Genomic DNA, 22,068 nt, shown 5'->3' on the forward strand with positions numbered 1-22,068 from the left:
CCTTCTGAGCCAATAACATCATCTGTAGAGAAAGAACTAGTTGAAGAAGTCCTAGATAAAAAATTTATTTTGACAGCTATTTTAGATGATCTCTGGACTGTCAACGATTTATGCCTAAGTCAAAACAGCCTTTGCAACGATATACACTAGCATAACGGCTATGCGACTTAAGGTCATGCAGGATCACTTAAAATAGTAGTCTTTACTTAAAATTTATTTAGGTATTCTTCTCCTATTTCTCCCCCATGGCTCTAGTCCCACTTATACCAGGATCAATATTTTCCTTATCAAAACAATATTATATATATATATATATATATATATATATATATATATATATAATTTTATCTAAATAATACTATTTTAAAAAAAATTAAGAAAAATAATATTTTTTATAAAATATTTACTAAAATACTATCAAAAATAAAATGGCTCTGTCATATGGCGGCTTTATGTGCTGACTCACCATGTGGATGGTGAAGTCAGCAACGTAGAGTCGCCCTATAACTCTATAAGTCGCCCTATGATAGGGCAATTTTGAGTAACCACTGGTCCTGTACTGAGAGATCACTAGACTCTCTAACTACCGAGAGGGAGGTTGAGGGGGCATGGAGCGGCGGGGATCGAGAAGGCCGAGAAGGGTGGGGTGTTTTTTTTTTTTTGCCTTAAATGACGAAGAGATGGGAGTGAGGGATTTAGTCGGGAGAGAGGGGAGATTAAGCTTCTCTCTCCCATCTTTCCGTCACTTATTAGGAAAAAAAAACTAAACACCCTGCCCCTCTCCCTCTCAGCCCCCACCGCCCCTCTTCATGCCCCTCAATCTCTCTCTTAGTGGTTGGAGAGTCTAGTGATTTCTCGATACAAGTCTGGAGTTAAAGTTGCTTTATCATAGAATCGTCAAGGCATAAGATGACTTATAGAGTCGCTTTTTTATAGGACGATTCTACGCTGCTGACTCAGTTGTAATAAATCAGTACATAAAATCATCCTATGATAACATAATTTTATTTTAGATAATATTAATATAAATATTTTATAAAAAAATATTATTTTTATAATTTTTTAAATTAATATTATTTAGATAAAATTGTCCAATACGCGCTTTGCTAAGTTTTTGAGATTGAAACTGCGTTAGGTGTTAAAGGCTCCTCGTTTTGTAGAATACCATTTCGCTGTCTCCTTTCCAAAAAGGAAGACTATTTCGCCGTCGTAGGCGGAGACGGATGGCGGCGGCGGCTCCAGCTCCCTCTTGGGGGAACCCAAAACCTAATGCTAGCCCTAACCCTACATTCCACAAGCCCAAATTCGTCGGCGCTCGATCCTTGGCCCTTCCGAAGCGGAGCAGTAGCGGGTTCCGATCGGAACTCACGAGCCCCGATATCTCGCCTGGGAGAAGCGGAGGGACCGTCCATGTCTCCCGGAGCTCTCCTTCATCTCTAATGGCGGCCTCGGCGGCGGTGGCTTCCTCCGTTGCGTTGCCTCGGAAGAGGTCGCTGAAGAACGTTATCCTCTTCTATTGCGAGGAGATGAGGGAGCTGGCCGAGCGCGTCGCATCGGAAAGCGACACTATCGAGCTCCGCAGCATCAGTTGGAGGTGCAAGCCCTTCTTCTTCTTCTTCTTTAATCCGAGTCAAATGAAGTTTCTTGATTTATCTATTTCTTTGAATGCATTATCTTCTTTGCGGGGTTATTGAATCTTTATATGTCAAATTTTGCGCCTCTATAAGCAAGAATCTGATTATATAAATAAGTTTTAATGAATCTTTGAAACCCAACGCGGTGGTGATGATGCGTGGATGAGAGCAATATTCGGAGACCTCCGACAGTTCCCAAGCAATCCTCCTCTCGGTTTCCTTCTCTCTGTTTCCTTTATATCTGTCTCCTTTCTCTCTCATCCACTATTGATGCTGGAATTGTTTGTCGGATAACTATTCTTGCTCATTTTTACGCGCTTGTTTGCATTGAAAAAATCTTGTCAATTGAATGACCGATAGCAACAACGTCAGGCTAACTGGATAGATTCATACTCAATCTTGCACATTTTGGAACTTTTCTTATCCTCTGACTGAAATCCATACTCAATAGATTTTTGTTTTTCTATGACATCTGAGTCTTTTTCTTAATTTAAAATGCATTCTAGACATAAACCAACACAAGCACTGTAAAGTATTACTGTATGAAAAGTTTAGTGTGAAGATGCTGTCATGTCCTTACCATTGATAAGGAAGATATTGATGAAAATAACTGAATGAAACTGACTAAAATCCCTTGATTACCATGGGGCAGTACAATTACCTCCTAATTGTTGGACACAATTATGACACAAGTAATTTGGGACAACATGTGGATAAAGGCTCCAGTGAGGAGACTGGTGTTGGAGTTGGCATCTGGCGTTGATTGTACCAAGTTCCCCAGAGAAGGGGTTTGCCATGGAACCTCAAAGGCACTTGGTGGCTCAAACGACTCAAATTGTTTGAGATTAAGCTCGTGCAATAGATTTTTCCATGGAACCTAGAAGGCCACTTGGTAGGTAGACCTACCCTCTGAACAGCCCCTTGACTTGGAAATCATGTAGATTGAGAGTAAAGACAACAATGCTTGTTACAGGGATGTGTTTGTCTAAGGCACCAAATTAGAAGCTATGAGTTCAAAGTGAAAAACTGTACCATCTGATTCATATTTTATATGGGTTAAAATTATCTAACTGATGGTTGTGCAAGGTACTACAAAGTTATCAGTAAACTTATATGTCATGTGAAGTTCAAAGTGAAAGACTATACCATCTAATGGATATTTTATATGGCTTGAAATCATCTAACTGATGGTTTGCGGGGTACTACAAACTGATCAGAAAGGCCTATATGTCATGTGAAATATGGGCTGCAAAATTAGTGACTTTGTCAAAAGTTGTGAAGCAACACCTTGCACTTTCAAAAATCTATCCGCCATTTTGCTTCACCAAGAACTCACTCAATCACCATTTTCTTCAATATACAATGTTTTATAATTTCATTCATTTCTTTTTAAGCAAGTTTTAGTGTTTTAAAATTTCTTTTTTATTATGTTGACTTATCTTGACCCAGTCGTTTATCCCATGGAGATTTTTACACTTAGTCTAACATGCCGTACTGACCTCTTGATCCAATGGGGAGTGAGTATTGGGACATTATTGTTGGTTTTATATTTATCAACTCTCCCTGTTGTCAGATTATTAGAGAAGGCTTTTCACACAATATAGCATCATCTTTCTACTTCCTAGGGCAACTACCACGCACAATATGTGGACTTCCTCATCAAAGTGCATGGTTGGAGGGATAGTGGATCATTGTATCTTAGGGAAGACCACCAGCATCCCTTGCACCCTGTGGGGCAATGATCTTCTCTAAGGAAGACATGATCTTCTTTAAACAAGGCATCTGTGGATGCCTCAATTGGTCATATCTACTTCAGACCCTTCCCCTTTACTATTATTGTTTTACTAATTTTGTTTAATTTAGCATTCTACCTCATTTTATTCTTTCTATCATTTCCTGTACAATTGTACCATTTAGGGCCCATTCTTTTGAGGATAAAAAAACTTACCTAGGAATCGGTATTTTTCTGGATAAATATTTTTCAGGCAACATTTAGATAGAAAAATAATTTATCTATGTTTTTTTATACATTGGACAATAACTCTGGAATCTGTCACCCATGTTCTTTTGTATTACTAGTTTTTTAGATAAGTTGCTAAGATCTATTCATATTTTTCATATTACCCTTTTATGTAGGTAGTACTATAATAATATAATATATTATATTATATTATATTATATATTATAATATATAATATTATATAATATATATTCATAAATATAGATAATATATGTTATATAAAATATAATATAATAAATTATATTATATATAATATAATAAAATATATATTATAATATAGTATATAATATTAATATATGTTTAAAATAATATATTATTACATTATATTATATTTTATTATAATAATATAAGATATTAATACCAATATTATAATAATAAAATAAGATATTATACTCCAACATATTATCATCATCATATATTATATTACAATAATAAAATATTATTATCGGATAATAATATTATATTATGTTATATATAAGATAGTATATTATATTATTATATTATCGTTATGGGGTTCGGGGTATATTTGGAATGATATAAAAAAGATTATTTTTTTAAGTTGATGGAAAAATGATTTACCCACCTAGGTGGGCAAAATTTTTCTCATATTTCATGGGTAAATACTATCCATAAGAAAATAACTAATCCTTCCATTCTTTAGTGGGTAAATATTATGAAAAAGGTGGTCGACTTTGTTATTGACCAACTTATCCATGTTCTTATACTTTTTTAAGTGAATAAGTTTTTTTCTCATGAATAGCATTTACTCATGAAATGGGAAGAGTCTTACCTACCTAGGTGGCTAGGTCATTTTTTCATCAACCAAAAAAATAAGTTTTTTATTTTGTTCCTAAAATATCCTTAACCATATAATAATAATATCATAATATAATATATAATAATGATATATAATATAATATAATATATTATCTATATATATTATCATATATAATATCTATATAATAATAGTAAAGTAATATATGGATATTAGGGGTAACATTCTGTGTTGGCACATAAAATTATGGGATAATCTTCCGTAATACCACATGTCAAGTTTTTTTTTTAAATAAGAAACAAAAGCCCAAATAGTATGATAAAAAAATCTATCTATCTATATAATAATAATAAAGCAATACACGGGTATTAAAGGTGGCATTCCGTATTGACACATAAAATTATAGGATAATCTCTTGCAATGCCACATGTCAAGTTTTATTTTTTTTATTTTTTATATTTTTAAATAAAAAATAAAAGTACAAATAGTATGATAAAAAAATCTATCTATCTATATAATAATAATAAAGTGATACACGGATATTAGGGGTGGCATTCTTGTTAACACGTAAGGTTATAGGATAATCTCCTGTAATGTCATGTGTCAAGTTTTATTTATTTTTTTTTTTATTTTTTAAGTAAGAAATAAAAGTACAAATAGTATGATAAAAATATATATAATAATAGTAAAGTAATACACAGATATTAGGGGTAACATTTCGTGTTGACACATAAGATTATAGGATAATCTCCCACAATATCACATGTCAAATTTTAGTTTTTTTATTTTTTTAAATAAGAAATAAAAGCACAAAGAGTATGATAAAAAAATCTATTTATCTATATAATAAAAATAAAGCAATACATGGGTATTAAAGGTGGCATTCCGTATTGACACGTAAGATTATAGGATAATCTCTTGCAATGTCACATATCAAGTTTTATTTTTTTTATTTTTTATATTTTTTAAATAAAAAATAAAAGCACAAATAGTGTGATAAAAAAATTTATCTATCTATATAATAATAGTAAAGCAATACATGGGTATTAAGGGTGGCATTCCATATTGACACGTAAGATTATAAGATAATCTCCTGCAACGCCACGTGTCAAGTTTTATTCTTTTATTTTTTATATTTTTTAAGTAAGAAATAAAAGTACAAATAGTATGACAAAAAAATTTATTTATTTATATCTATATAATAATAATAAAGCGATACACGGATATTAGGAGTGACATTTCGTTTTGACACATAAGATTATAGGATAATCTCTCACAATATCACATGTCAAGTTTTTTTTTCTTTTATATTTTGTAATAAAAAATACAAGCACAAATAGTATGATAAAAAAATAATACAAGATGCAGCAATCTTCACTGGTTTGGGAGGTTATCTTTGGAAAGAAGAACTCTCAGAGATCCTTTTGATCTCATCATGAGATTAATTAGTGAGAGCAATCTTTAATTTAAAATGTTATCATTATGATCAATTAAATCTCCATAATACGGGGTTTGAGTACTAGTTATTATATAATATAATAATATCATATCACATAATATTATTGTACTAATAATATATTATTTTATTATAATTAATACACTATTATAACATAATTTTTCATTATAATTTAATATATAAGAATATTATATAATATATTATAATATACATTATATGATATAATATAATATTATATATTATAATATATAATATTATAGTAAATTAAAATATACTATTTATATTATATTGTATACTATAATATATTAAATAATATAATATAATAGATATATTTATATAATAAAGGGTGTTATGGGAAATATGGATAAATCTTAGCAACTTATTCGGAAAAGTAATAATGTAAAAGATCATGGATAATAAATTCTGGAACCATTTATCAATGCATAAAAGAACATGGGTAAATTATTTTTCTATTTAAGTATTGTTTGAAAAATATTTATCCATAAAAATAGAAATTTTCAGGTAGCTTATGTACCTTCCAAAGAATGGGCCCTCAAGTCCATTTTCATAGGAGCATCTTTTGATCTTTCTAGTTCAATAAATTATTTACTTCAATATATTCTATAAAGGAGACCCCGAATTAGAGAGGAAGGAGTATCCATTTTTGGACTTAAATCTGCAACCACCGCCTTAGAGTCGATCAAGTTTATCTTTTTGACCATACCAAAGTCATGAGATCTAGTATATAAAAATCTGCAAGAATTTAATGGTCCTATAAGAAGTAATAAAATAAAGTCCTTTTAGGTTGTTAGAATTGCCAATAGGATATCCTAGGTGAAATAATTTGCTGGAATGCCTTGGATATCAGCATAAAAAAGATTTCATCATTCATCTTTCAATCCCTGCCTTAATCGAGGCCTTTGGAAATGCATAATAAATATAGGCCTCTTTGTGGGCCCATAGAGTGCTAATCCTTCCATTTGCTTAGCTAAAGTTCATAATTATAACCATAAGCATTCCAAACTAGTTGCAAGGTACTCAATTCCTGTATCTTAGAATTTGTTTTCAAGTTGCTAAGCTTGGTGTTATTTCTATTTTCAAGAATCGAAATGCAGAATTTTCAAGTATCATCCCTAAAATACCGAACTTTGAGTTCTAAGTTTTTTTCCCTTTCCAGCATGCATTCTATTTGATTTCATTACCATAACATATTTTTATGAAATGATCAGGCAAAAGCACAGAGAACATTTTTTTGTTTAATTTGCCCATGTTTTTTTTATATTTTTCCTATTGATACTTGTGATTTTTCATGGGTACACTTGTTGTGGTTTTCAAAACCACTCAATATAGATGGTTGGTTAACTATTTCCAACATCTTATGAATAAGTTGCAATGAAATTATTTTGTTGAGTTAGTAATTACAAGATTGGCAAGGTGCTTTAGGATAGATTCATTTTAATCAAGATTTACCAAACTAGTACCAGAGGCTGTACTAGCTAGTGTTCGGTATGGGATATAGGTTTGTACTATACTGTTCTAGGGTATGAGGGACCTATGCAAGCATGTGTTTAGTCTCATATCGGTTATGCACTGAATAGATTTTGGGTATTTATACAAGGCTAATAAACTCAAATAATATCTTTAGACGAGACTCTTTTGGGTAAGATCCTGAGATATTACAAATAGTATCAGAGCAGATCTAGTCCATAGCCCATGTGGACTAAGAAACACTGAACACAGACTCATTTGGATTGATTACAGTTTGATCGTGGTGCTTGTGATTGGATTTGTGGTATTTGTGGTTGGATTTGAATGGATTTGGACCCTTAACTTAGTGACGATGTCTAGACTTATATGGGCAAAGTATGGGAGGGATCTATACGGGTGTGTGTTTAGTCTCATATCAACTATGTACTGGATAGATCTTGGATACTTATATAGGGCCAAAGAACCCAAATAATACATTCTAGCTCTTCTTTTTGGGTGAGGTCTTAGGTTGTTACATGGGCTATACCAAAATAGGGAGAGTCGGAGAGGAAGGGGGAGAGAGAGATAGAAAAAGAGAGAGAGAGAGTTAAAGAGAGAGGAAAAGGGAGAGAGAGGCTCGAAAGCCCTTATCATTGTCGTCGTTGGGGGAGGGGGGAGAGAGGGAGAGGGAGGAATGGGGAGGGAAGAGGAAAACCCTAACCCTAGTGAAATGAAGAGAGAGGGAGAGGAGGAGATGCTTATCGATGATAGGGGGGTGGAGAAAGGTGCTTTGAGTGCTCACGAGTGTGGGGGGTGTGGCCATCACGGGTAGCGAGGGGTGAGGGATGGGTGGGGGCTTTTTACCGAGCTAGGGGGAGGGGTTTAATCAAGATGGAGCCAGTTCTGTCTATTTACTAAGTCAATAGGGTGAAGTGTCCCAGTTTCTTAGTTCAGTTTGATACGCCCCAAATTGGACTGCTTGAGGTGGTATGGCCGATCGTGATTTTAATCGTACATGTCCTTTTCTTTTTTCTAGCAAGATGGTTCCAAATATTCCCTTTTCTTGCTAGCAATTCTGCAAGAATCAATTATTCTATCTGACATGTCTAATCCCAAAGGGTCATGATGCTCAAGAAATATTCAAGTGTTCCATTAGGGGACCAAATCAATTTTCAAAGCAAATCATTTTGTATTTTGTTCCCTAAAATAGAATGTTTTTCACATGTCTATCATAAAGGAGTAAGGACAAACTATTTCAGTTTTATCATGCAATAATAAGCTTTTTCTTTCCTGACACCTTTTTTCTTTTTTTTGTGAATCTACTGATATTGTTTTGTTACTGTCATTTATAGCTGATTTCACCTGAATTTGATTTCTTCACTTACTGACATGTGAAAATGTATTTTATATTTTTATGTTTCAGGACATTTGAGGATGGATTTCCCAACCTGTTCATCTCAAATGCTCATGGCATTCGTGGGCAGCATGTAGCCTTTTTGGCCTCATTTAGCTCCCCTGGAGTAATTTTTGAGCAGTTATCTATTATCTATGCACTGCCAAGGTTGTTCATCTCCTCATTTACGGTTGTGCTTCCCTTCTTCCCAACTGGATCTTATGAGCGGATGGAGGAGGAAGGAGATGTAGCAACAGCCTTCACTCTCGCTAGAATATTGTCAAATATACCAATATCAAGAGGTGGACCGACTAGTTTAGTCATATTTGATATTCATGCCTTACAGGTTGGCAATCTGACTTTCCGACACTAATATATGGTAAATTGTTTTTTATACATGTTGACCTGCTGTTCATGATCGTTCTGTGATATAATTAAGGTTTTTTATTTCCAGGAGAGATTTTACTTTGGAGATTATGTCTTACCATGCTTTGAGAGTGGCATTCCTTTGCTTAAAAACAGGCTTCAGCTGCTACCTGATTCTGAAAATGTGAGTGACATAATATCTAAAGCAAATTGTGGACTATCGACTTATAATATCTGAAAATCGGTCTTTATGCAACCTTGGATTGAATTATAGAACTGGACTTCATTGAACCAAATGTGGATGTCAAATCTTGATCTCTCAACAAAATTTCAGCTGTTTTTTCTGGATGTCTTGTGAAAATCATAGCCTTAAAAAATTTCTTTTAGTATGCAATGATTTTTCAATTGTCTTAGATGTTCGTGGTTTCTCATGGGCAGAGAGTGGCGAAGTTTTTCTTGTTGTGTCACTAACCATGAACTGAAATTGATGCGGTTCTTCTATCTGACCAGTGACTTTTCATTTGCCTTAGAAGGCCATAAATTTATGGGAAGTTATTCATTTCTGATGATTAACTAAGGCTTTTTTGGATGCTTGGTCAGTGGATCTTGGGATAACTGCCACAGGAATGGGAATCATCAAATGGACTATATCTCAAAATTTTACCAAATAGACTATATCCCAAAAATTTAGGGTTACCAATATTTATCACGAAAAATGATTTTGACATCCCAAAATTCTTGGTATTTGTGGGATCAATCAGCCTTGTGGCCCTCATTGGTCCTTCTTGTCCCTCTTGCTTGAATCCATCCTCGTACAACTCCCACCTTATGAGAATTTTTCACAACATTACAACCAGGCATCCAGATGGGCCCCAAATGCTTTTGTGTGTCAAGTATGTGATTCTGCACTGTCTTTTTCAGATTTCTATTGCTTTTCCAGATGATGGCTCATGGAAGAGATTTCATAAGCAACTTCAGCATTTCCCAGTGGTAATTTTCTGTATTGAAACTACTGTTGCACAAAACTGGCATATTATATCTGGTGCCTGTGACAGTGAGCTGTGCAAAAATTTATGATCTCAACTTCAGATTATCTGTAACAAAGTTAGGGAAGGTGACCAACGATTTGTTCGTCTCAAGGAGGGAGATCCTAGAGGCCGCCATGTTGTGATCGTTGATGATTTGGTGCAGTCAGGCGGTACTCTGATTGAGTGCCAGGTATGTGATTATTATTTGGATGCGTTATCTGCAAGCTAGTATTATCCACATTTTCTATTATTTTGTTACATGAACTCGTGTATCAGCATATATTGTTGCCTTTTGCTCCAAAAATTTTTCTTTGCATCATCTGTTTGTGTTAGAGTTTAATGCAATATATGTTATTTTAATTTATTGAACCTTGAAGTCCCACTTGGAGTTGAACTCGGAATTTGTTTTCTTAGAAAGTATTGGCAGCTCATGGAGCAGCAAAAATCAGTGCTTATGTGACTCATGGTATCTTCCCCAATAGATCATGGCAGCGGTTTCAATATGATAATGGAGGTATGTATCTGCTTCACCTGGAATAATTTCCCAGTAATTGTTCTTTTCTTTGCTTGGAGTACCAATCGTATATGTAAACATGACTTTCAAGAACTGACTGATGGTAAATTGTCCACTATACTTTTTCTTGTTCTACATAGGAACCAGTTTAACACAGTGAGTTGGGTTATTCGGAAACTTGTGATATCTCCTACATGAGCAGAATTTGGCTGCTGAATCAAGAGGTATTCTGTATAACAGAATCCTGAATGTATTTGGACAAAAGGATCAAGAGCACTCTGGATAACTTGTTCCATCCTCTCTTCTGTCTTTGCAGTTGCCTCCCAGTCTTATGGGTGATATACCACATACAGTATCTTCCCACCAACTTCAGCCTTCAGATATTTAAACCGAGTCTAGAAAACTTGATTGTTACGGCTAGGTCAATGCATACACAGAGTTGCAAAAGCTTATTCCTTAAGGCCAAGGCGTGTGAGTGTGTAATTATCACCATGCATGTGTATCATTAAATCCGAATTTCAAGTATTGAAATTTATTTATCATTAGCAACTCAGCATCATCTAATTTAAGTGGAAATTGGAAGGTGATTTTTGATGGAGATCATCTTGATACTATTTTATGTAGGCTCATATTGATTGCCTATGTCCCAAATAATATAATTTTTGATGGTAGTGGGATGAAAAGAGTAAGATTGTTGCTTGATGGTTGTGCAACTTTTAGGTGTTGTTTTTGGATATATTCTTTTTACTAGTTTATGAGTTCAAGGTTCTCAAATCAATTGGATTAATATGTTAGTAAGAACTGAAGTGGAATTAAATTGTTGTGTCATGTCCAACTTAGAAATTGAAGAGTTTCGACTTCATAATTAAGTTTCTGTAGGAGAAACTCATGGTGGAAAGAATCATACATGCTTTTCTAAAAGCATTTGGCAGACATTTGAGCGAATTGGTGGTCATGTTGAAAGAATGACAATAATTTATTATATATAATGGCATACATAAGAAACCAATAGAAATTGTGAGCATAAACTAAGTATCTTATAAAATGGAATATAGTTGCAAAAGCATGAGATTCGAAATGGAAAGTTGGATGGTGAGTGTATCTAAAACTGTCTTATGAGCAGGTGTTTTTGATAGGTGAAATGATGTAGAAAGAACAACTTCAATTTGTTTGATTTTTCGATAAAATAAAATGGGTATTCATTCTCCAGTAAGAGGCTGCATTAACTGCCCTAGCCCTAATCTTATCTTGGATTTCTGCACTTGATTCCAAGGACAGACGGAAGGCTGAAGAGATTTTGAGAGGGCAGCCACTGCAGTCTAGTTTTGATATTTGGGTTCATTTTCTTGGTGAATTTCAATGATCCATTATTTTTCTTCAAAAACAAAAAAGCTGGTAGAAGAAGAAGATGAAGCTGCATTGGCATAACATTAATATCTCTTTCTGCTCAAATTATATTATTATCAAGTTGTCATTAGGAACAGGTACTAATAGATAAATAGAGCTAGAAATGTTAGTCTTTGTTGTAACAATCTTTTCTGGACTAATTTGTCACCATTCTTTTCCTCTGCATGTTTAACACTAAACCGATCGCCTTGCTTTCTTCTTTTCCAGTGGGTCCAGAGAACGGGTTGAGCAACTTCTGGATTACTGATTCATGCGCACTTACCGTGAAGGAGGTGAAAAATAGACCTCCGTTTGAAGTCCTCAGCCTTGCCAGTGCTATAGCTATTTCCCTTCAGATATAGATCTTTCAGTCGAGTTTTATCAGCATGATTAAGCGCCTTTTTAAAAGCTTTTTTGTTGTTGTTGTAGAGTATGTCATATTTTAATCAAGCCTTTTGTTTGGGAGTTGAATTTCCTTCAGCCACGGTACTGGTTTATTACGGGTACTCAGAGTGGCGTGGACTTCTTGGACGAAAATGGTGGAGTTCACGACTTGTTCCTATAGCCCGTGTGGACAATTCAGCCCATTAAGCACTGTTGCATTGGGAAATTCTTTGTATACCGCAGGCGGTGTATAAAATCTGATATGGAGTGCACTATCTTGTCTGATTGGGTTATATACCAACGTGCATTTAATATTTGTAAGTTAATTTTTTCATTTTGTATGACGAAAATATTTTTATTTTTTTAAAAAATTATAATATTCTATGTCCATGTTATAATATCTGGCGTTCAAAAAATTATAATTTTTATACACGAGATGTCATAATATAATGCAGGATGTCATAATATGTACAGAGTGTTATATTTTTTTTAAAGAGTAAGGATATTTTTGTTATTAAAAATTTTTAAACAAAAAAGAAAGTTGCAGGCATTAAATGTGTATTGAAAAGTGGTTGGACAAAAATATTTCTTTCATATTATGATATCTTAGATCATATTATGATATTTTAGGTCATATTATGATATTCTAGATCATAATATGTTACAAGATGTTATAATTTTTTTTAAAAGACAGAAATATTTTTATCATATAAAATTTTTAAATAAAAAAATTGATTTATTGATATTAAAATATGAGTTAAAAAATGATGACTACGTAGATTAATTAGATAATTTTAGATTTTCTGTGCTGCCTACGGTGCGCAAAGAATTTCTCCGGCTGCATTTCTCGATTAGCTAGTGGTTCATACAGATACAGATATTGCAGTCTTTGTCGCCGCTAAATAATTGTTTAGCATTGCAAGATCGAGGCATCGGCTGGGCAATTATAATCGTTCAGCATGCCATGATGAACACAGCGTGTGGGAACTCGTCTTTTGTTGGAAGCACAGGTACATTGTATTTTGACGGTTCGGTGGTCTTTCGTGAAGCGGTGCCAGAACAAGCCAGCTAAACTCCTAATATGATGGTTTCAATTTAATCATCCTTAAGCTTAAAAAATGAGCTTTTTTTTTTTTTTTTTATCCAAATAAGTAGATCGTGACGTGTATTGTGGTTCACCAGGATACCATTCGCAGCCTATTCATGGCTGGAGATGCAGGGTGCCTTGAGGCTTCTCTAATCTTCAGGGTAACCACATCCACAGCAACGACAACTGGCAACGACAACTGGCATGAACTAACAAAGCCAAGCAATAGCAGCTCCGGTGCCATTCAACTAATTGAGTCCGTGGCACGGTCCATATACAAGCTTTTGTTGAGATGTTAGAAAAGATATCTCCCACTTTTCCATTGTTTGCTAGCTGTGATCCCCCAAACCAAACACTCAATCTGAAACCACAGCGAAGAAAAAGAAGCAATGGTAAAAGAAACGGGAATGGGGCTGCATGAACATGAACCACGAACAAGCAACCAAAAGCTGGTCAAATTAAGAACCGAATGTTCATCAGATTATGCTTCATGAAGATACAGTGGCTGAAGTAAGAAAACAAGAAAAAGAAACAATCTCTTTTATACAATGGCTTCTATAACAAATTCTTTCACTTTTTAAACCCTTTTATTTCGTCTAATCCTATTTATATCTTTATGTCCTGTGCAGAGAGCAGGTATCAGACAATTCCTAAATGTTTCACTTTAGTTCTGTGCACAGATCTACAGATGTTTACAACAGAAGTCTGGAAGGGAAACAACACGCAAGCAAAAAGCAGCTTAGCCCTGGGAACGGAAATCATGTGACCTTGTGTGAGGCCCGTATGTAATTCATGAGCCTGTTCAAAGCTTTGCCACTATCAATGGCTTCTCTAGCCCTATCCAGAGCTGACATAATATCCTCAGCTCCACTGCAGCCTAGCAAGTGATCAACCATGCCTGCATTCAAAACAATCCGGTCGTATGCTGGTCCTTTCTCGCCACCAAGTGCTGCTAAGCCCAACTCTATGTTTCTTAAAACCTGATTGAGAGGATAAAACAACGCATTAATATTGCCCTCCAAATATATAAGAATTTGGGGCAAAACAAGAAGAACGATATCATAAAACCCCAATAACACTAGTAAACTTAATCTACTGTCAGCTTTGATAAGTGCTCTTCTCGCATTCATCCCAATCCTCAATCACTCAGCCTTTTGGTTTCCATTGCACAAAATTGATAAAATAGGTTCCATGCGAATTAGCTGACAGATTTCCAGTCACCCTTTTGTGGTTACTCTCATCTAAACAAAATCAATAGTGGTATTTATTTTCTTGCATGGCTATCCCTCTGCAACCAATTTCCACCCTTTTTATCTACCTACCATAATGACATACAGTTGGTCAGAAGACCATAAGCCTACAGTTTTCCAGCACCATTTTAAATAGCTTTACAATCATTAGCTAAATGCAATAAAAAACAATTAAATCCTATTGATACAAACAATAGGAATAAGAAGACAGAAGACTACCGATCTATCGGTTCTAGGAGTATCTGTGGGTTCAAATCCATAATCCTTTGCCTTAACCTCAATACTGAAGTTTTCACGCAAAATTCCTGGCAAAACAAGCAGAAATAAGCACCATCAAAATATTTACTAAAATCCAAATATTTTGTTCATAATGTATTATGTATACATATAATGTAAAATTGTTGGCTTGACAATAATGACTATAACTAAGATGGAAAAATATCCACTTTTATTTTCTGACAATCCATCAAGCACTAGGAAACAGAGACCCAAGTTATGAAAAAACCCCTACAAGTCAAACAGAAGTCCATACCATCAACATCGGAGTTAGTTGCATTGCTTGGTGAGCGAAATCCAGAACAGTGGTTCACCGGAAGGCCTTTTGATGCATTTATTGATCTCACCTTTGTTGTCATTGAGAGTGCACCTTCCTCACCCTACATCAGCATCATGAACAACATGACTCTGAATGAGTGTTGGTAGACATATATTAAGCATGCAAGTTGCAACATATGCAAATGATGCTCCATGTAGTAGACTATATTTGGCATTTGGAGCACAAAACTTTAAGAAGACAGATGGGTTCAGAGAAATCAACTCAATCAGCTTGTAGCCAGTAAGGATGAAACCAAAACACATGTAGTGTACCGAGCTATTTTTATGAATGCATTGTACTGATTTTGATGCATGAAAGATGATGAGTCTTTACCGCCCAAACTATGAATATCAGAAACCAAACAAGGTGCTTAAAAGAAAAAAAAATATTGATCACACTCGTAGTTATACTTGATGTTTACAGGCTTTATAATAAGATTTTAAGAAAAAAGATGGCTATTTTAGTGCATCTAAGTCAAATATATGTGCTTGTAGTTGCTCAGGTTTGATCCAAAATTCTGAACATAAAATTCGAAGGCCCACAGGGCAGATAGCAAAATGCAATTTGAACTAAGAAAACAAGCTAGCAACAAAACAATTGACGGTTCCCTGAAAACTTGAGGTATTCTTTACACTATAAGAGTGCGAAATACCTTCACCACCAATCCAGAATGAACTTTTCTTCTTCTCATAAGCATTAACAGCAGATCTTCATAACCCTCATGATAGAATCCAGCAATGATAGATTCCCTCCCACGTGCCTAAACAAAAAAAGAAGCCCCATTAGATTTCCTGCTAGAAATAATGAAAGCTGATGCTTGAGTTCCAGCAGACATCCAATGTGCGTATGCTGAAACAATAAAAGATGCAAGAACTTGTCTTATAAAGTGCAGGATCTGATTGCCCAACAACTGCAGTGTTAACTATTTGTGAGTGCTCTGTACAATACAGCAGAAAATTTTATTAAAAAGATATCTTTGTTATAACATCCAGAAAAGAACTTTTTTGCCAAACAATTGAACAAGTTTTGGGCATTTTAATAAGTCTGGGATCCAACTTCATGATACCTATCAGTGGATTAAAAAAATAATTTAATTTTCATCAGAAGGGCATAATGTCAAGAAGCATTCTACTAGAGGCAGGTCATGAGCTATATCAATTCAAAAGTGCCAGCAATCAACACTAATTCTTCTCCAATATGGGGGGTAAGAAAAGAAATAAATTATTCACACGACTACAGTTGATGCTAGCAATATTATGACAAAATATGCAACATGTTTTAATATTCCTATCAAGAAAAGAAATATATTATACAAGTCATTATACATGTGTGTAAATCATACAACAAGGCCATAATTTCGAGAATCTTTCAATACTGCAATTGCAAAGAAAACCATGAATCAATCAACACTCAACGAACATGAAACAGATGTTGCGAATATAAAAACCCCGCATATCTCATGGCATCAGATCATGTTTCTCATGGTTTTTCCTATCAAGTTCCAAATGGAAACAGAGTTCTTGGAGTAGCAACTAGAGGCATGCAGCTATGTGGAATGTTTTAGCAGTGGCATTGTAGGAAATTAACAACTCACCCTCACAAACTGCTGAACTTTCTCTGAAGTTGCCAATGGTGGACGTTTTTTAATGTGCTCCCTGAGCCCAATCAGTGAATATCTGCAGCATAATCATGATTAAGAAGAATACTTAGTCATGGTATGACTAAGTTGTTCCAACATTAGGCATGGATATTCTAGTTTAAAAATGAACCTGTTGTACACTTTACGAGTCTAAAAGGCTTGATAGTATACATGTTCAAAAAGCTCTTAAAAAATGATAAAGAAATATCCAAGAATTTATAGGGTTATAGCAGAATTGGGGTTACCATGACAAAAGTTGAGCAACAAGATGTGATAAATAATGAGAGAAAATGTTCTATTAGTTCAGGATAAATATGTATACCTAAGTACTGATGATGCAATAAAAGATGCGGAAGTAGAGAAATGACGTATGCCAATACTATGGCTTCATCCATCACAACTACTCTTCTAATACAATTCATGGTCTTATTTGTCAATGTGAGTGCAAGGTTCACAAGTTGTGACAAATCAACTGTTTTATGTACATATATAGAAATCAGAATTCAGAACAGCTTTCCTAGGTATCTGAAGCAACAGATGATTCCTTGCTAAATCTGTTCACACTGAATTGCCAAGAAACCAGCGTACAAGATAACTTTGATAACTGTGGGCTGCTTGGAAGCTGACTAAATCTGACAAGGAAAAATAACCACTGCTAGGGTAAGTTGATTACCCAACCACTTGCACAGACAAACCCTAACAAGTCTTGTCCCATCTAATTTAGATTGGCCTGACAAATACTTCCTTGCACTCATTCCTACATAATAGATCCTCAGACAAAGAAATTTTCCAATTGCTTAGATCCAGCCATCTTTTTCAGATCCTTCATAGAAGCTCGAGCTCCAAGTGCTTTCCTTCTTAGTTTTATCTTTAGTTGATTCTTCATCAATCTATCATCTAACAGTGCATGCTCTTTGGTTCTTGTCTCGATATCTCTACTCACTTTGGTATTGCCACAATATTGCAGTTACCATAATGATACATGCATCCTATTTGAAGCTTAAACTTCCTAGATATATGGCTATGGAGTCACCAACCACATCCATAATAGGGACAACGAAATCCATCTAATATGTGATTTGCAACTTTGGACAACAAAAGAGTTATGCCATGGAATCAACAAGTCTTAAAGGAGTTCATTGATGATTGAAAAAAAAAAAAAGAAAAGAAATATTAGCAATGCTGGAACAGTTAAAGAGACAATAGTACAAATCAACGAGGGATTGTTATTGTCCTTACAAAGATGGACGAGCTTCCTGCTGACTCACATATGCAAAGCCAACATTTTCATCCTGGAAAAACAGGAACATAGTCACATATAGCAGATGAGAAATAAATACATAATAGAATACCAGTTTCATATTTATATGCAGAACTGTAAGCACCTCCAGCAAAGTTTTTGCCTGTGCAGGAGATAAATGGGTATTTGCCCCCATAAACTTCAGCAACTGTCCTTCTGTTATTCCTCCCTGAAAACCTTAATAGCTAGAAATCTCAGAGAAGTTTATTGCACGTAGAATGTATTGAACATCAATTACTGTATTTAGAACTAGGAGCTCAGGAAAATCAACATTGAATACAAGAATAAATAGCTTGGGACACTGACCTTAGGTGGCATCCATTCAACACCATGAAGTAAGCAAGATTCATCATAACAAGCTCTCACAGCAGCAACAAACAATGTACTCCTAAAAAAACGCGTGTTTCCATCATATGGTTCACCATAGTGTGTCAAGGATCTAACATCAGCAATAGGAGGGGTACCTAACAAACAATAGAGGTATTGAGCATTGCATGGGTACTGAAGGGCGGAAATCATCATATCATTATCTTGAATATGAAGATACATGAATTACCTAGTTCGTCATCAAATGCTAGACAATATGCTTTGAGCTCACGATCAGTTTCTCTATTCATCCTCTGTCCTATTAGAAATGCCGCAAGCAATGACTCACTGACCTTTACTGATGTATCATCCTTGGGATTCAATGGAAGGACATCTCTTAAGACACCCTGAACCTCCTCATAACCTAAGTGACCACCTGCCAAAACCTCCCTCAGAGCACCCACCAGTCTCATCTCAGCAGTTCCATGGCCAACAAAATGAGGCCCAACTGAACTACATGATCCCATGATTGTGCCCTCAGGATCAGCTATAAAGATTACATCTGGTGGAAGAACCTGAACAAGGTGTGGCCAGAATATACTCATGGCATGTCTTTCACCCTCACTCCACTGGGTGGCCTCTGGAAAAGCATTTGCTCGTATTGTCATTGCAGCAAAAAAGGCTCCAAGTTGCGCTTTGGAAACTTCTTCATTTTTAAGTTCTCCCTTAGCTTCGCAATCATAAAAGAATACAACCTAATATGAATATGATAATCAACAATAATACACAATTTTAACACCAATCTTAACCTCAGTAGAAACACACAGGTTTGCACTCTATCTACATTTATATTTTTGTGCTCTATCTACAATTTCAAAAATATACAGAGATTTTCTATACCATGCAGGTAAAAAAAAAAAAAAACAAGTGAAAAAAATAGAATGCAAGAGAGAACAAGAAGGAAGATGTCATTCCCAAAATTTAGCCCAAAGCAGTATAAGCATAAATTTTGTCACTCAAAATAGCAACAAAAAAATCCATAAGAAAATAAGTAATAAAATGAAAAACACCATGATGCTTGATAAGCAAAAAAACCATGTTGGCAAGACTCAGATCAAGTGCACGAGTTTTATGAGAAATCATGGCAAGAGTTGGATTCTTCATGTAGACAACGAACATGTACTTGATTTGTAAATTTATTAGTTATTTCTCATTTATCTACTTCCACATGGTAGGGAGGTTGAAGGTAGAGTTTTTGAACCTTCCAAGAAAAATGCAAGGAAAGATATAGAATTTGTCCAAATTTGAGGCCCACAAGCAAAACAAGAGTTCATGGCACACATACCCAACTAAGGTTGGTGCTGGAATAACATACTTTATTTTTATCATTTTTGCAACCAGTGAGAGGTTTCATGATGTGACAATAAAGCATTAGCTGAGAGACATTGCAGAGTCACATACTAAAAGCAAGGATTTGTTTATGTTGCAAAAAAGAGGGTCTAATGAAGAAATATTACCAGCAATTGGCAGAAGATTATGAAAACAAAGCAGCAAGTATTTCAACCAAGAAGGATTTGTTGCAAGAGGTAAAACAGTGATATCTGGATTTAAAATTGGAAATTGATAAAAGATTTAGGGAAGGAGAAATACAAGGAGAGAGGGAAAAACTGAGTCTTGGTGTTCTTCTTGTGAAATCCTCATCAGAAGTCTTCTCTAGTGGTCATTCCTATTTCTTCTACTTTATACCATGGAAGGTTGTGTTCCTTTTAATTGAAGATATATTGTTTCAAGTGATGAAGCATCACCCAAAGTTTATCCTCTATAGCTGTATTCTTACTTCAGAGATGGTGAAGAAACAAAAACATACTTGCCAGTATAAAATAACCCGCGTAGAATCTTGTGCTTATGATCTGGTCATTCTTTCTCTTGGAATATGATCTCAACTTTCCTTTTGTTTTCCACAAACCATATAACCATTAAAGCTGCCCTGAAACATCTATAAATTGGTTGCTAGACCCATTAATTGACCTCCAAGCAATCTTTTTGTCCACGCTTGTGATGAAGAAATCCGTTTGACTGCATTTTGGGACTCGTTTTATGTCTTTCGTGTGCTGATGATAATTTGCAGTAACATCGTGACTGTCACGGAATTAAGTCATGTAATTTAAGAATCAGCAATAAAATTACTCATTTGGCTGGTACCTTCACAGATTGAAGGCCTTTCCAAATAAACAAATAATTTTTCCACCATTTGAGTACCAAATAATCAGGGGAGAAAACATATTGCAAATATCACATGATGGTTATCGATTCTTGGTCTAAGCATACCAATTTATTGCCGCAAAGAACAATATACCAAAACCATCTATTTCTTTCCTTTTTTTTTTTTTGGAGTACGATTCATTGACAATTAACTGGAAGTAACTACTTCCAAGTACAAAAAAGGAAATCCAGATCAAATTACTAGGATTTGGCAAAGATTATGAAAGAATCAAGAGAACAACATATGAATTAACTCAAATAAGATTGACAGCACTGCAATAAATAGGAAAACGACTGAAAGAAACTCACCTGATCTCAGAATTGTATCAAGAACCACGACGGCCTGGTCCTGGCTGAGCGGCTTCGTCTGCTCCGGCCCGGTGCAGACCTTCGTCTGCGCTTCCAACACCACTCGATTGGGCTGCGGAACATTGGACGGCCTGTACGATGTAGAGATCGCCGGATTCCGAATGTCCACCTCCAGGAACCCCGCCTCCTCGATCGTCACCGCAGATCTTACCACCGGGTGGCCGCCCTTCCTTGAGGTGGAGAGGCCGATCCGGCGCTTCCCGAGCCGGAAGGGGATCCAATTCCTCGAGTTCCAGAGGGTCGTTCTTTTTATGGCAGAGAACCAAGAGGAACTGGGGCTAGGGTTAGGGTTAGGCTTTGGGTGAAGGAGGGAGTTCATGGTCTCGTCGTCTCGTAGAGGTCGAGGACGGAGAGTGGAAGATGAGAAGAGGTTTGTTACATATAGACACTTAATCGCATGAAACTATTATCAAAGTCCTCAAGTAGAACCTTAATTATTTAAATTTCATTTTTTAATCCCATGGTGGATCTCCAACAATCGTTTAATAAGAGGGCAAGGCAGGGCTGGCTCCAACCTAGCACATCACTCCGGTGGGATTTTAAGGACCGGCTACAATATCAAGACGGATAGGGAACCCGCAAATTTTGTTCTACCCTCATTTAAATCCATATACAATCTATCTATCAATTCTATGGCATCTAGCTCCCGCACCTTAGGTTAGACACGTGAAGTGATGGTGTATGCTGGAGGCGCCCTCTGAGCTTCGATTTTGAATTTATAGGATGTTTTTCAATGAGGATTTTTAGAAACTTAAATTAGAAGATAGAACAACGAGAAAAAAAAATGAGAGTTAGAAATTTACTCTAGGGATCCCATATCTCTCTATTTATAAATAT

The 22,068-nt window shown here is 35.3% G+C and overlaps 2 protein-coding genes across 4 annotated transcripts; one reads left to right on the forward strand and one right to left on the reverse strand.

Moving 5' to 3' along the window:
- The first annotated feature begins 1,133 nt into the window (after positions 1-1,133).
- On the forward strand, positions 1,134-12,821 carry LOC105056221 (ribose-phosphate pyrophosphokinase 4). 3 transcript variants are annotated; one of them, XR_012136193.1, is made up of 10 exons: positions 1,135-1,594; positions 8,776-9,091; positions 9,200-9,295; positions 10,033-10,101; positions 10,201-10,329; positions 10,554-10,653; positions 10,794-10,877; positions 10,970-11,124; positions 12,268-12,332; positions 12,469-12,523. XR_012136193.1 is itself a non-coding variant. In XM_029267885.2 (8 exons), the coding sequence occupies exons 1-8, from the start codon at positions 1,224-1,226 to the stop codon at positions 12,628-12,630; spliced, it is 1,308 nt and encodes a 435-aa protein (XP_029123718.1). In that variant the 5' UTR covers positions 1,134-1,223; the 3' UTR covers positions 12,631-12,821. The 3 variants fall into 3 exon arrangements, 1 of the variants encoding a protein (XP_029123718.1); XR_012136194.1 differs by lacking the exon at positions 10,970-11,124; XM_029267885.2 differs by lacking the exons at positions 10,794-10,877; positions 10,970-11,124 and having other exon boundaries at positions 1,134-1,594; positions 12,469-12,821.
- Positions 12,822-13,968: 1,147 nt separating this feature from the next.
- LOC105056220 (uncharacterized) lies at positions 13,969-21,783 on the reverse strand. The gene is made up of 10 exons (XM_010938340.4): positions 21,172-21,783; positions 18,851-19,330; positions 18,601-18,758; positions 18,380-18,463; positions 18,234-18,286; positions 16,950-17,031; positions 16,008-16,115; positions 15,293-15,416; positions 14,980-15,065; positions 13,969-14,490 (listed from the first exon to the last, which is right to left on the reverse strand). Exons 1-10 carry the CDS (start codon positions 21,548-21,550, stop codon positions 14,269-14,271), a joined length of 1,776 nt encoding a protein of 591 aa, XP_010936642.1. The 5' UTR covers positions 21,551-21,783; the 3' UTR covers positions 13,969-14,268.
- Positions 21,784-22,068: the final 285 nt, after the last annotated feature.

This window comes from Elaeis guineensis, chromosome 13, assembly GCF_000442705.2.
Source record: "Elaeis guineensis isolate ETL-2024a chromosome 13, EG11, whole genome shotgun sequence".
In the NCBI taxonomy this organism is placed as follows: domain Eukaryota; kingdom Viridiplantae; phylum Streptophyta; class Magnoliopsida; order Arecales; family Arecaceae; genus Elaeis; species Elaeis guineensis.

What these genes read in the sequence shown, in the direction of transcription:
- LOC105056221 (XM_029267885.2), top strand. Translation starts at nt 1,224, where the DNA reads ATGGCGGCGGCGGCTCCAGCTCCCTCTTGGGGGAACCCAAAACCTAAT. An exon ending in GTACTCTGATTGAGTGCCAG is followed by an intron (nt 10,330 to 10,553) that starts GTATGTGATTAT and finishes TTGTTTTCTTAG; the next exon opens with AAAGTATTGGCAGCTCATGG. An exon ending in GTTTCAATATGATAATGGAG is followed by an intron (nt 10,654 to 12,267) that starts GTATGTATCTGC and finishes CTTCTTTTCCAG; the next exon opens with TGGGTCCAGAGAACGGGTTG.
- LOC105056220 (XM_010938340.4), bottom strand. Translation starts at nt 21,550, where the DNA reads ATGAACTCCCTCCTTCACCCAAAGCCTAACCCTAACCCTAGCCCCAGT. An exon ending in TGATACAATTCTGAGATCAG is followed by an intron (nt 19,331 to 21,171) that starts GTGAGTTTCTTT and finishes ATGATTGCGAAG; the next exon opens with CTAAGGGAGAACTTAAAAAT. An exon ending in ATTCTGGATTGGTGGTGAAG is followed by an intron (nt 15,417 to 16,007) that starts GTATTTCGCACT and finishes ATGCTGATGTAG; the next exon opens with GGTGAGGAAGGTGCACTCTC.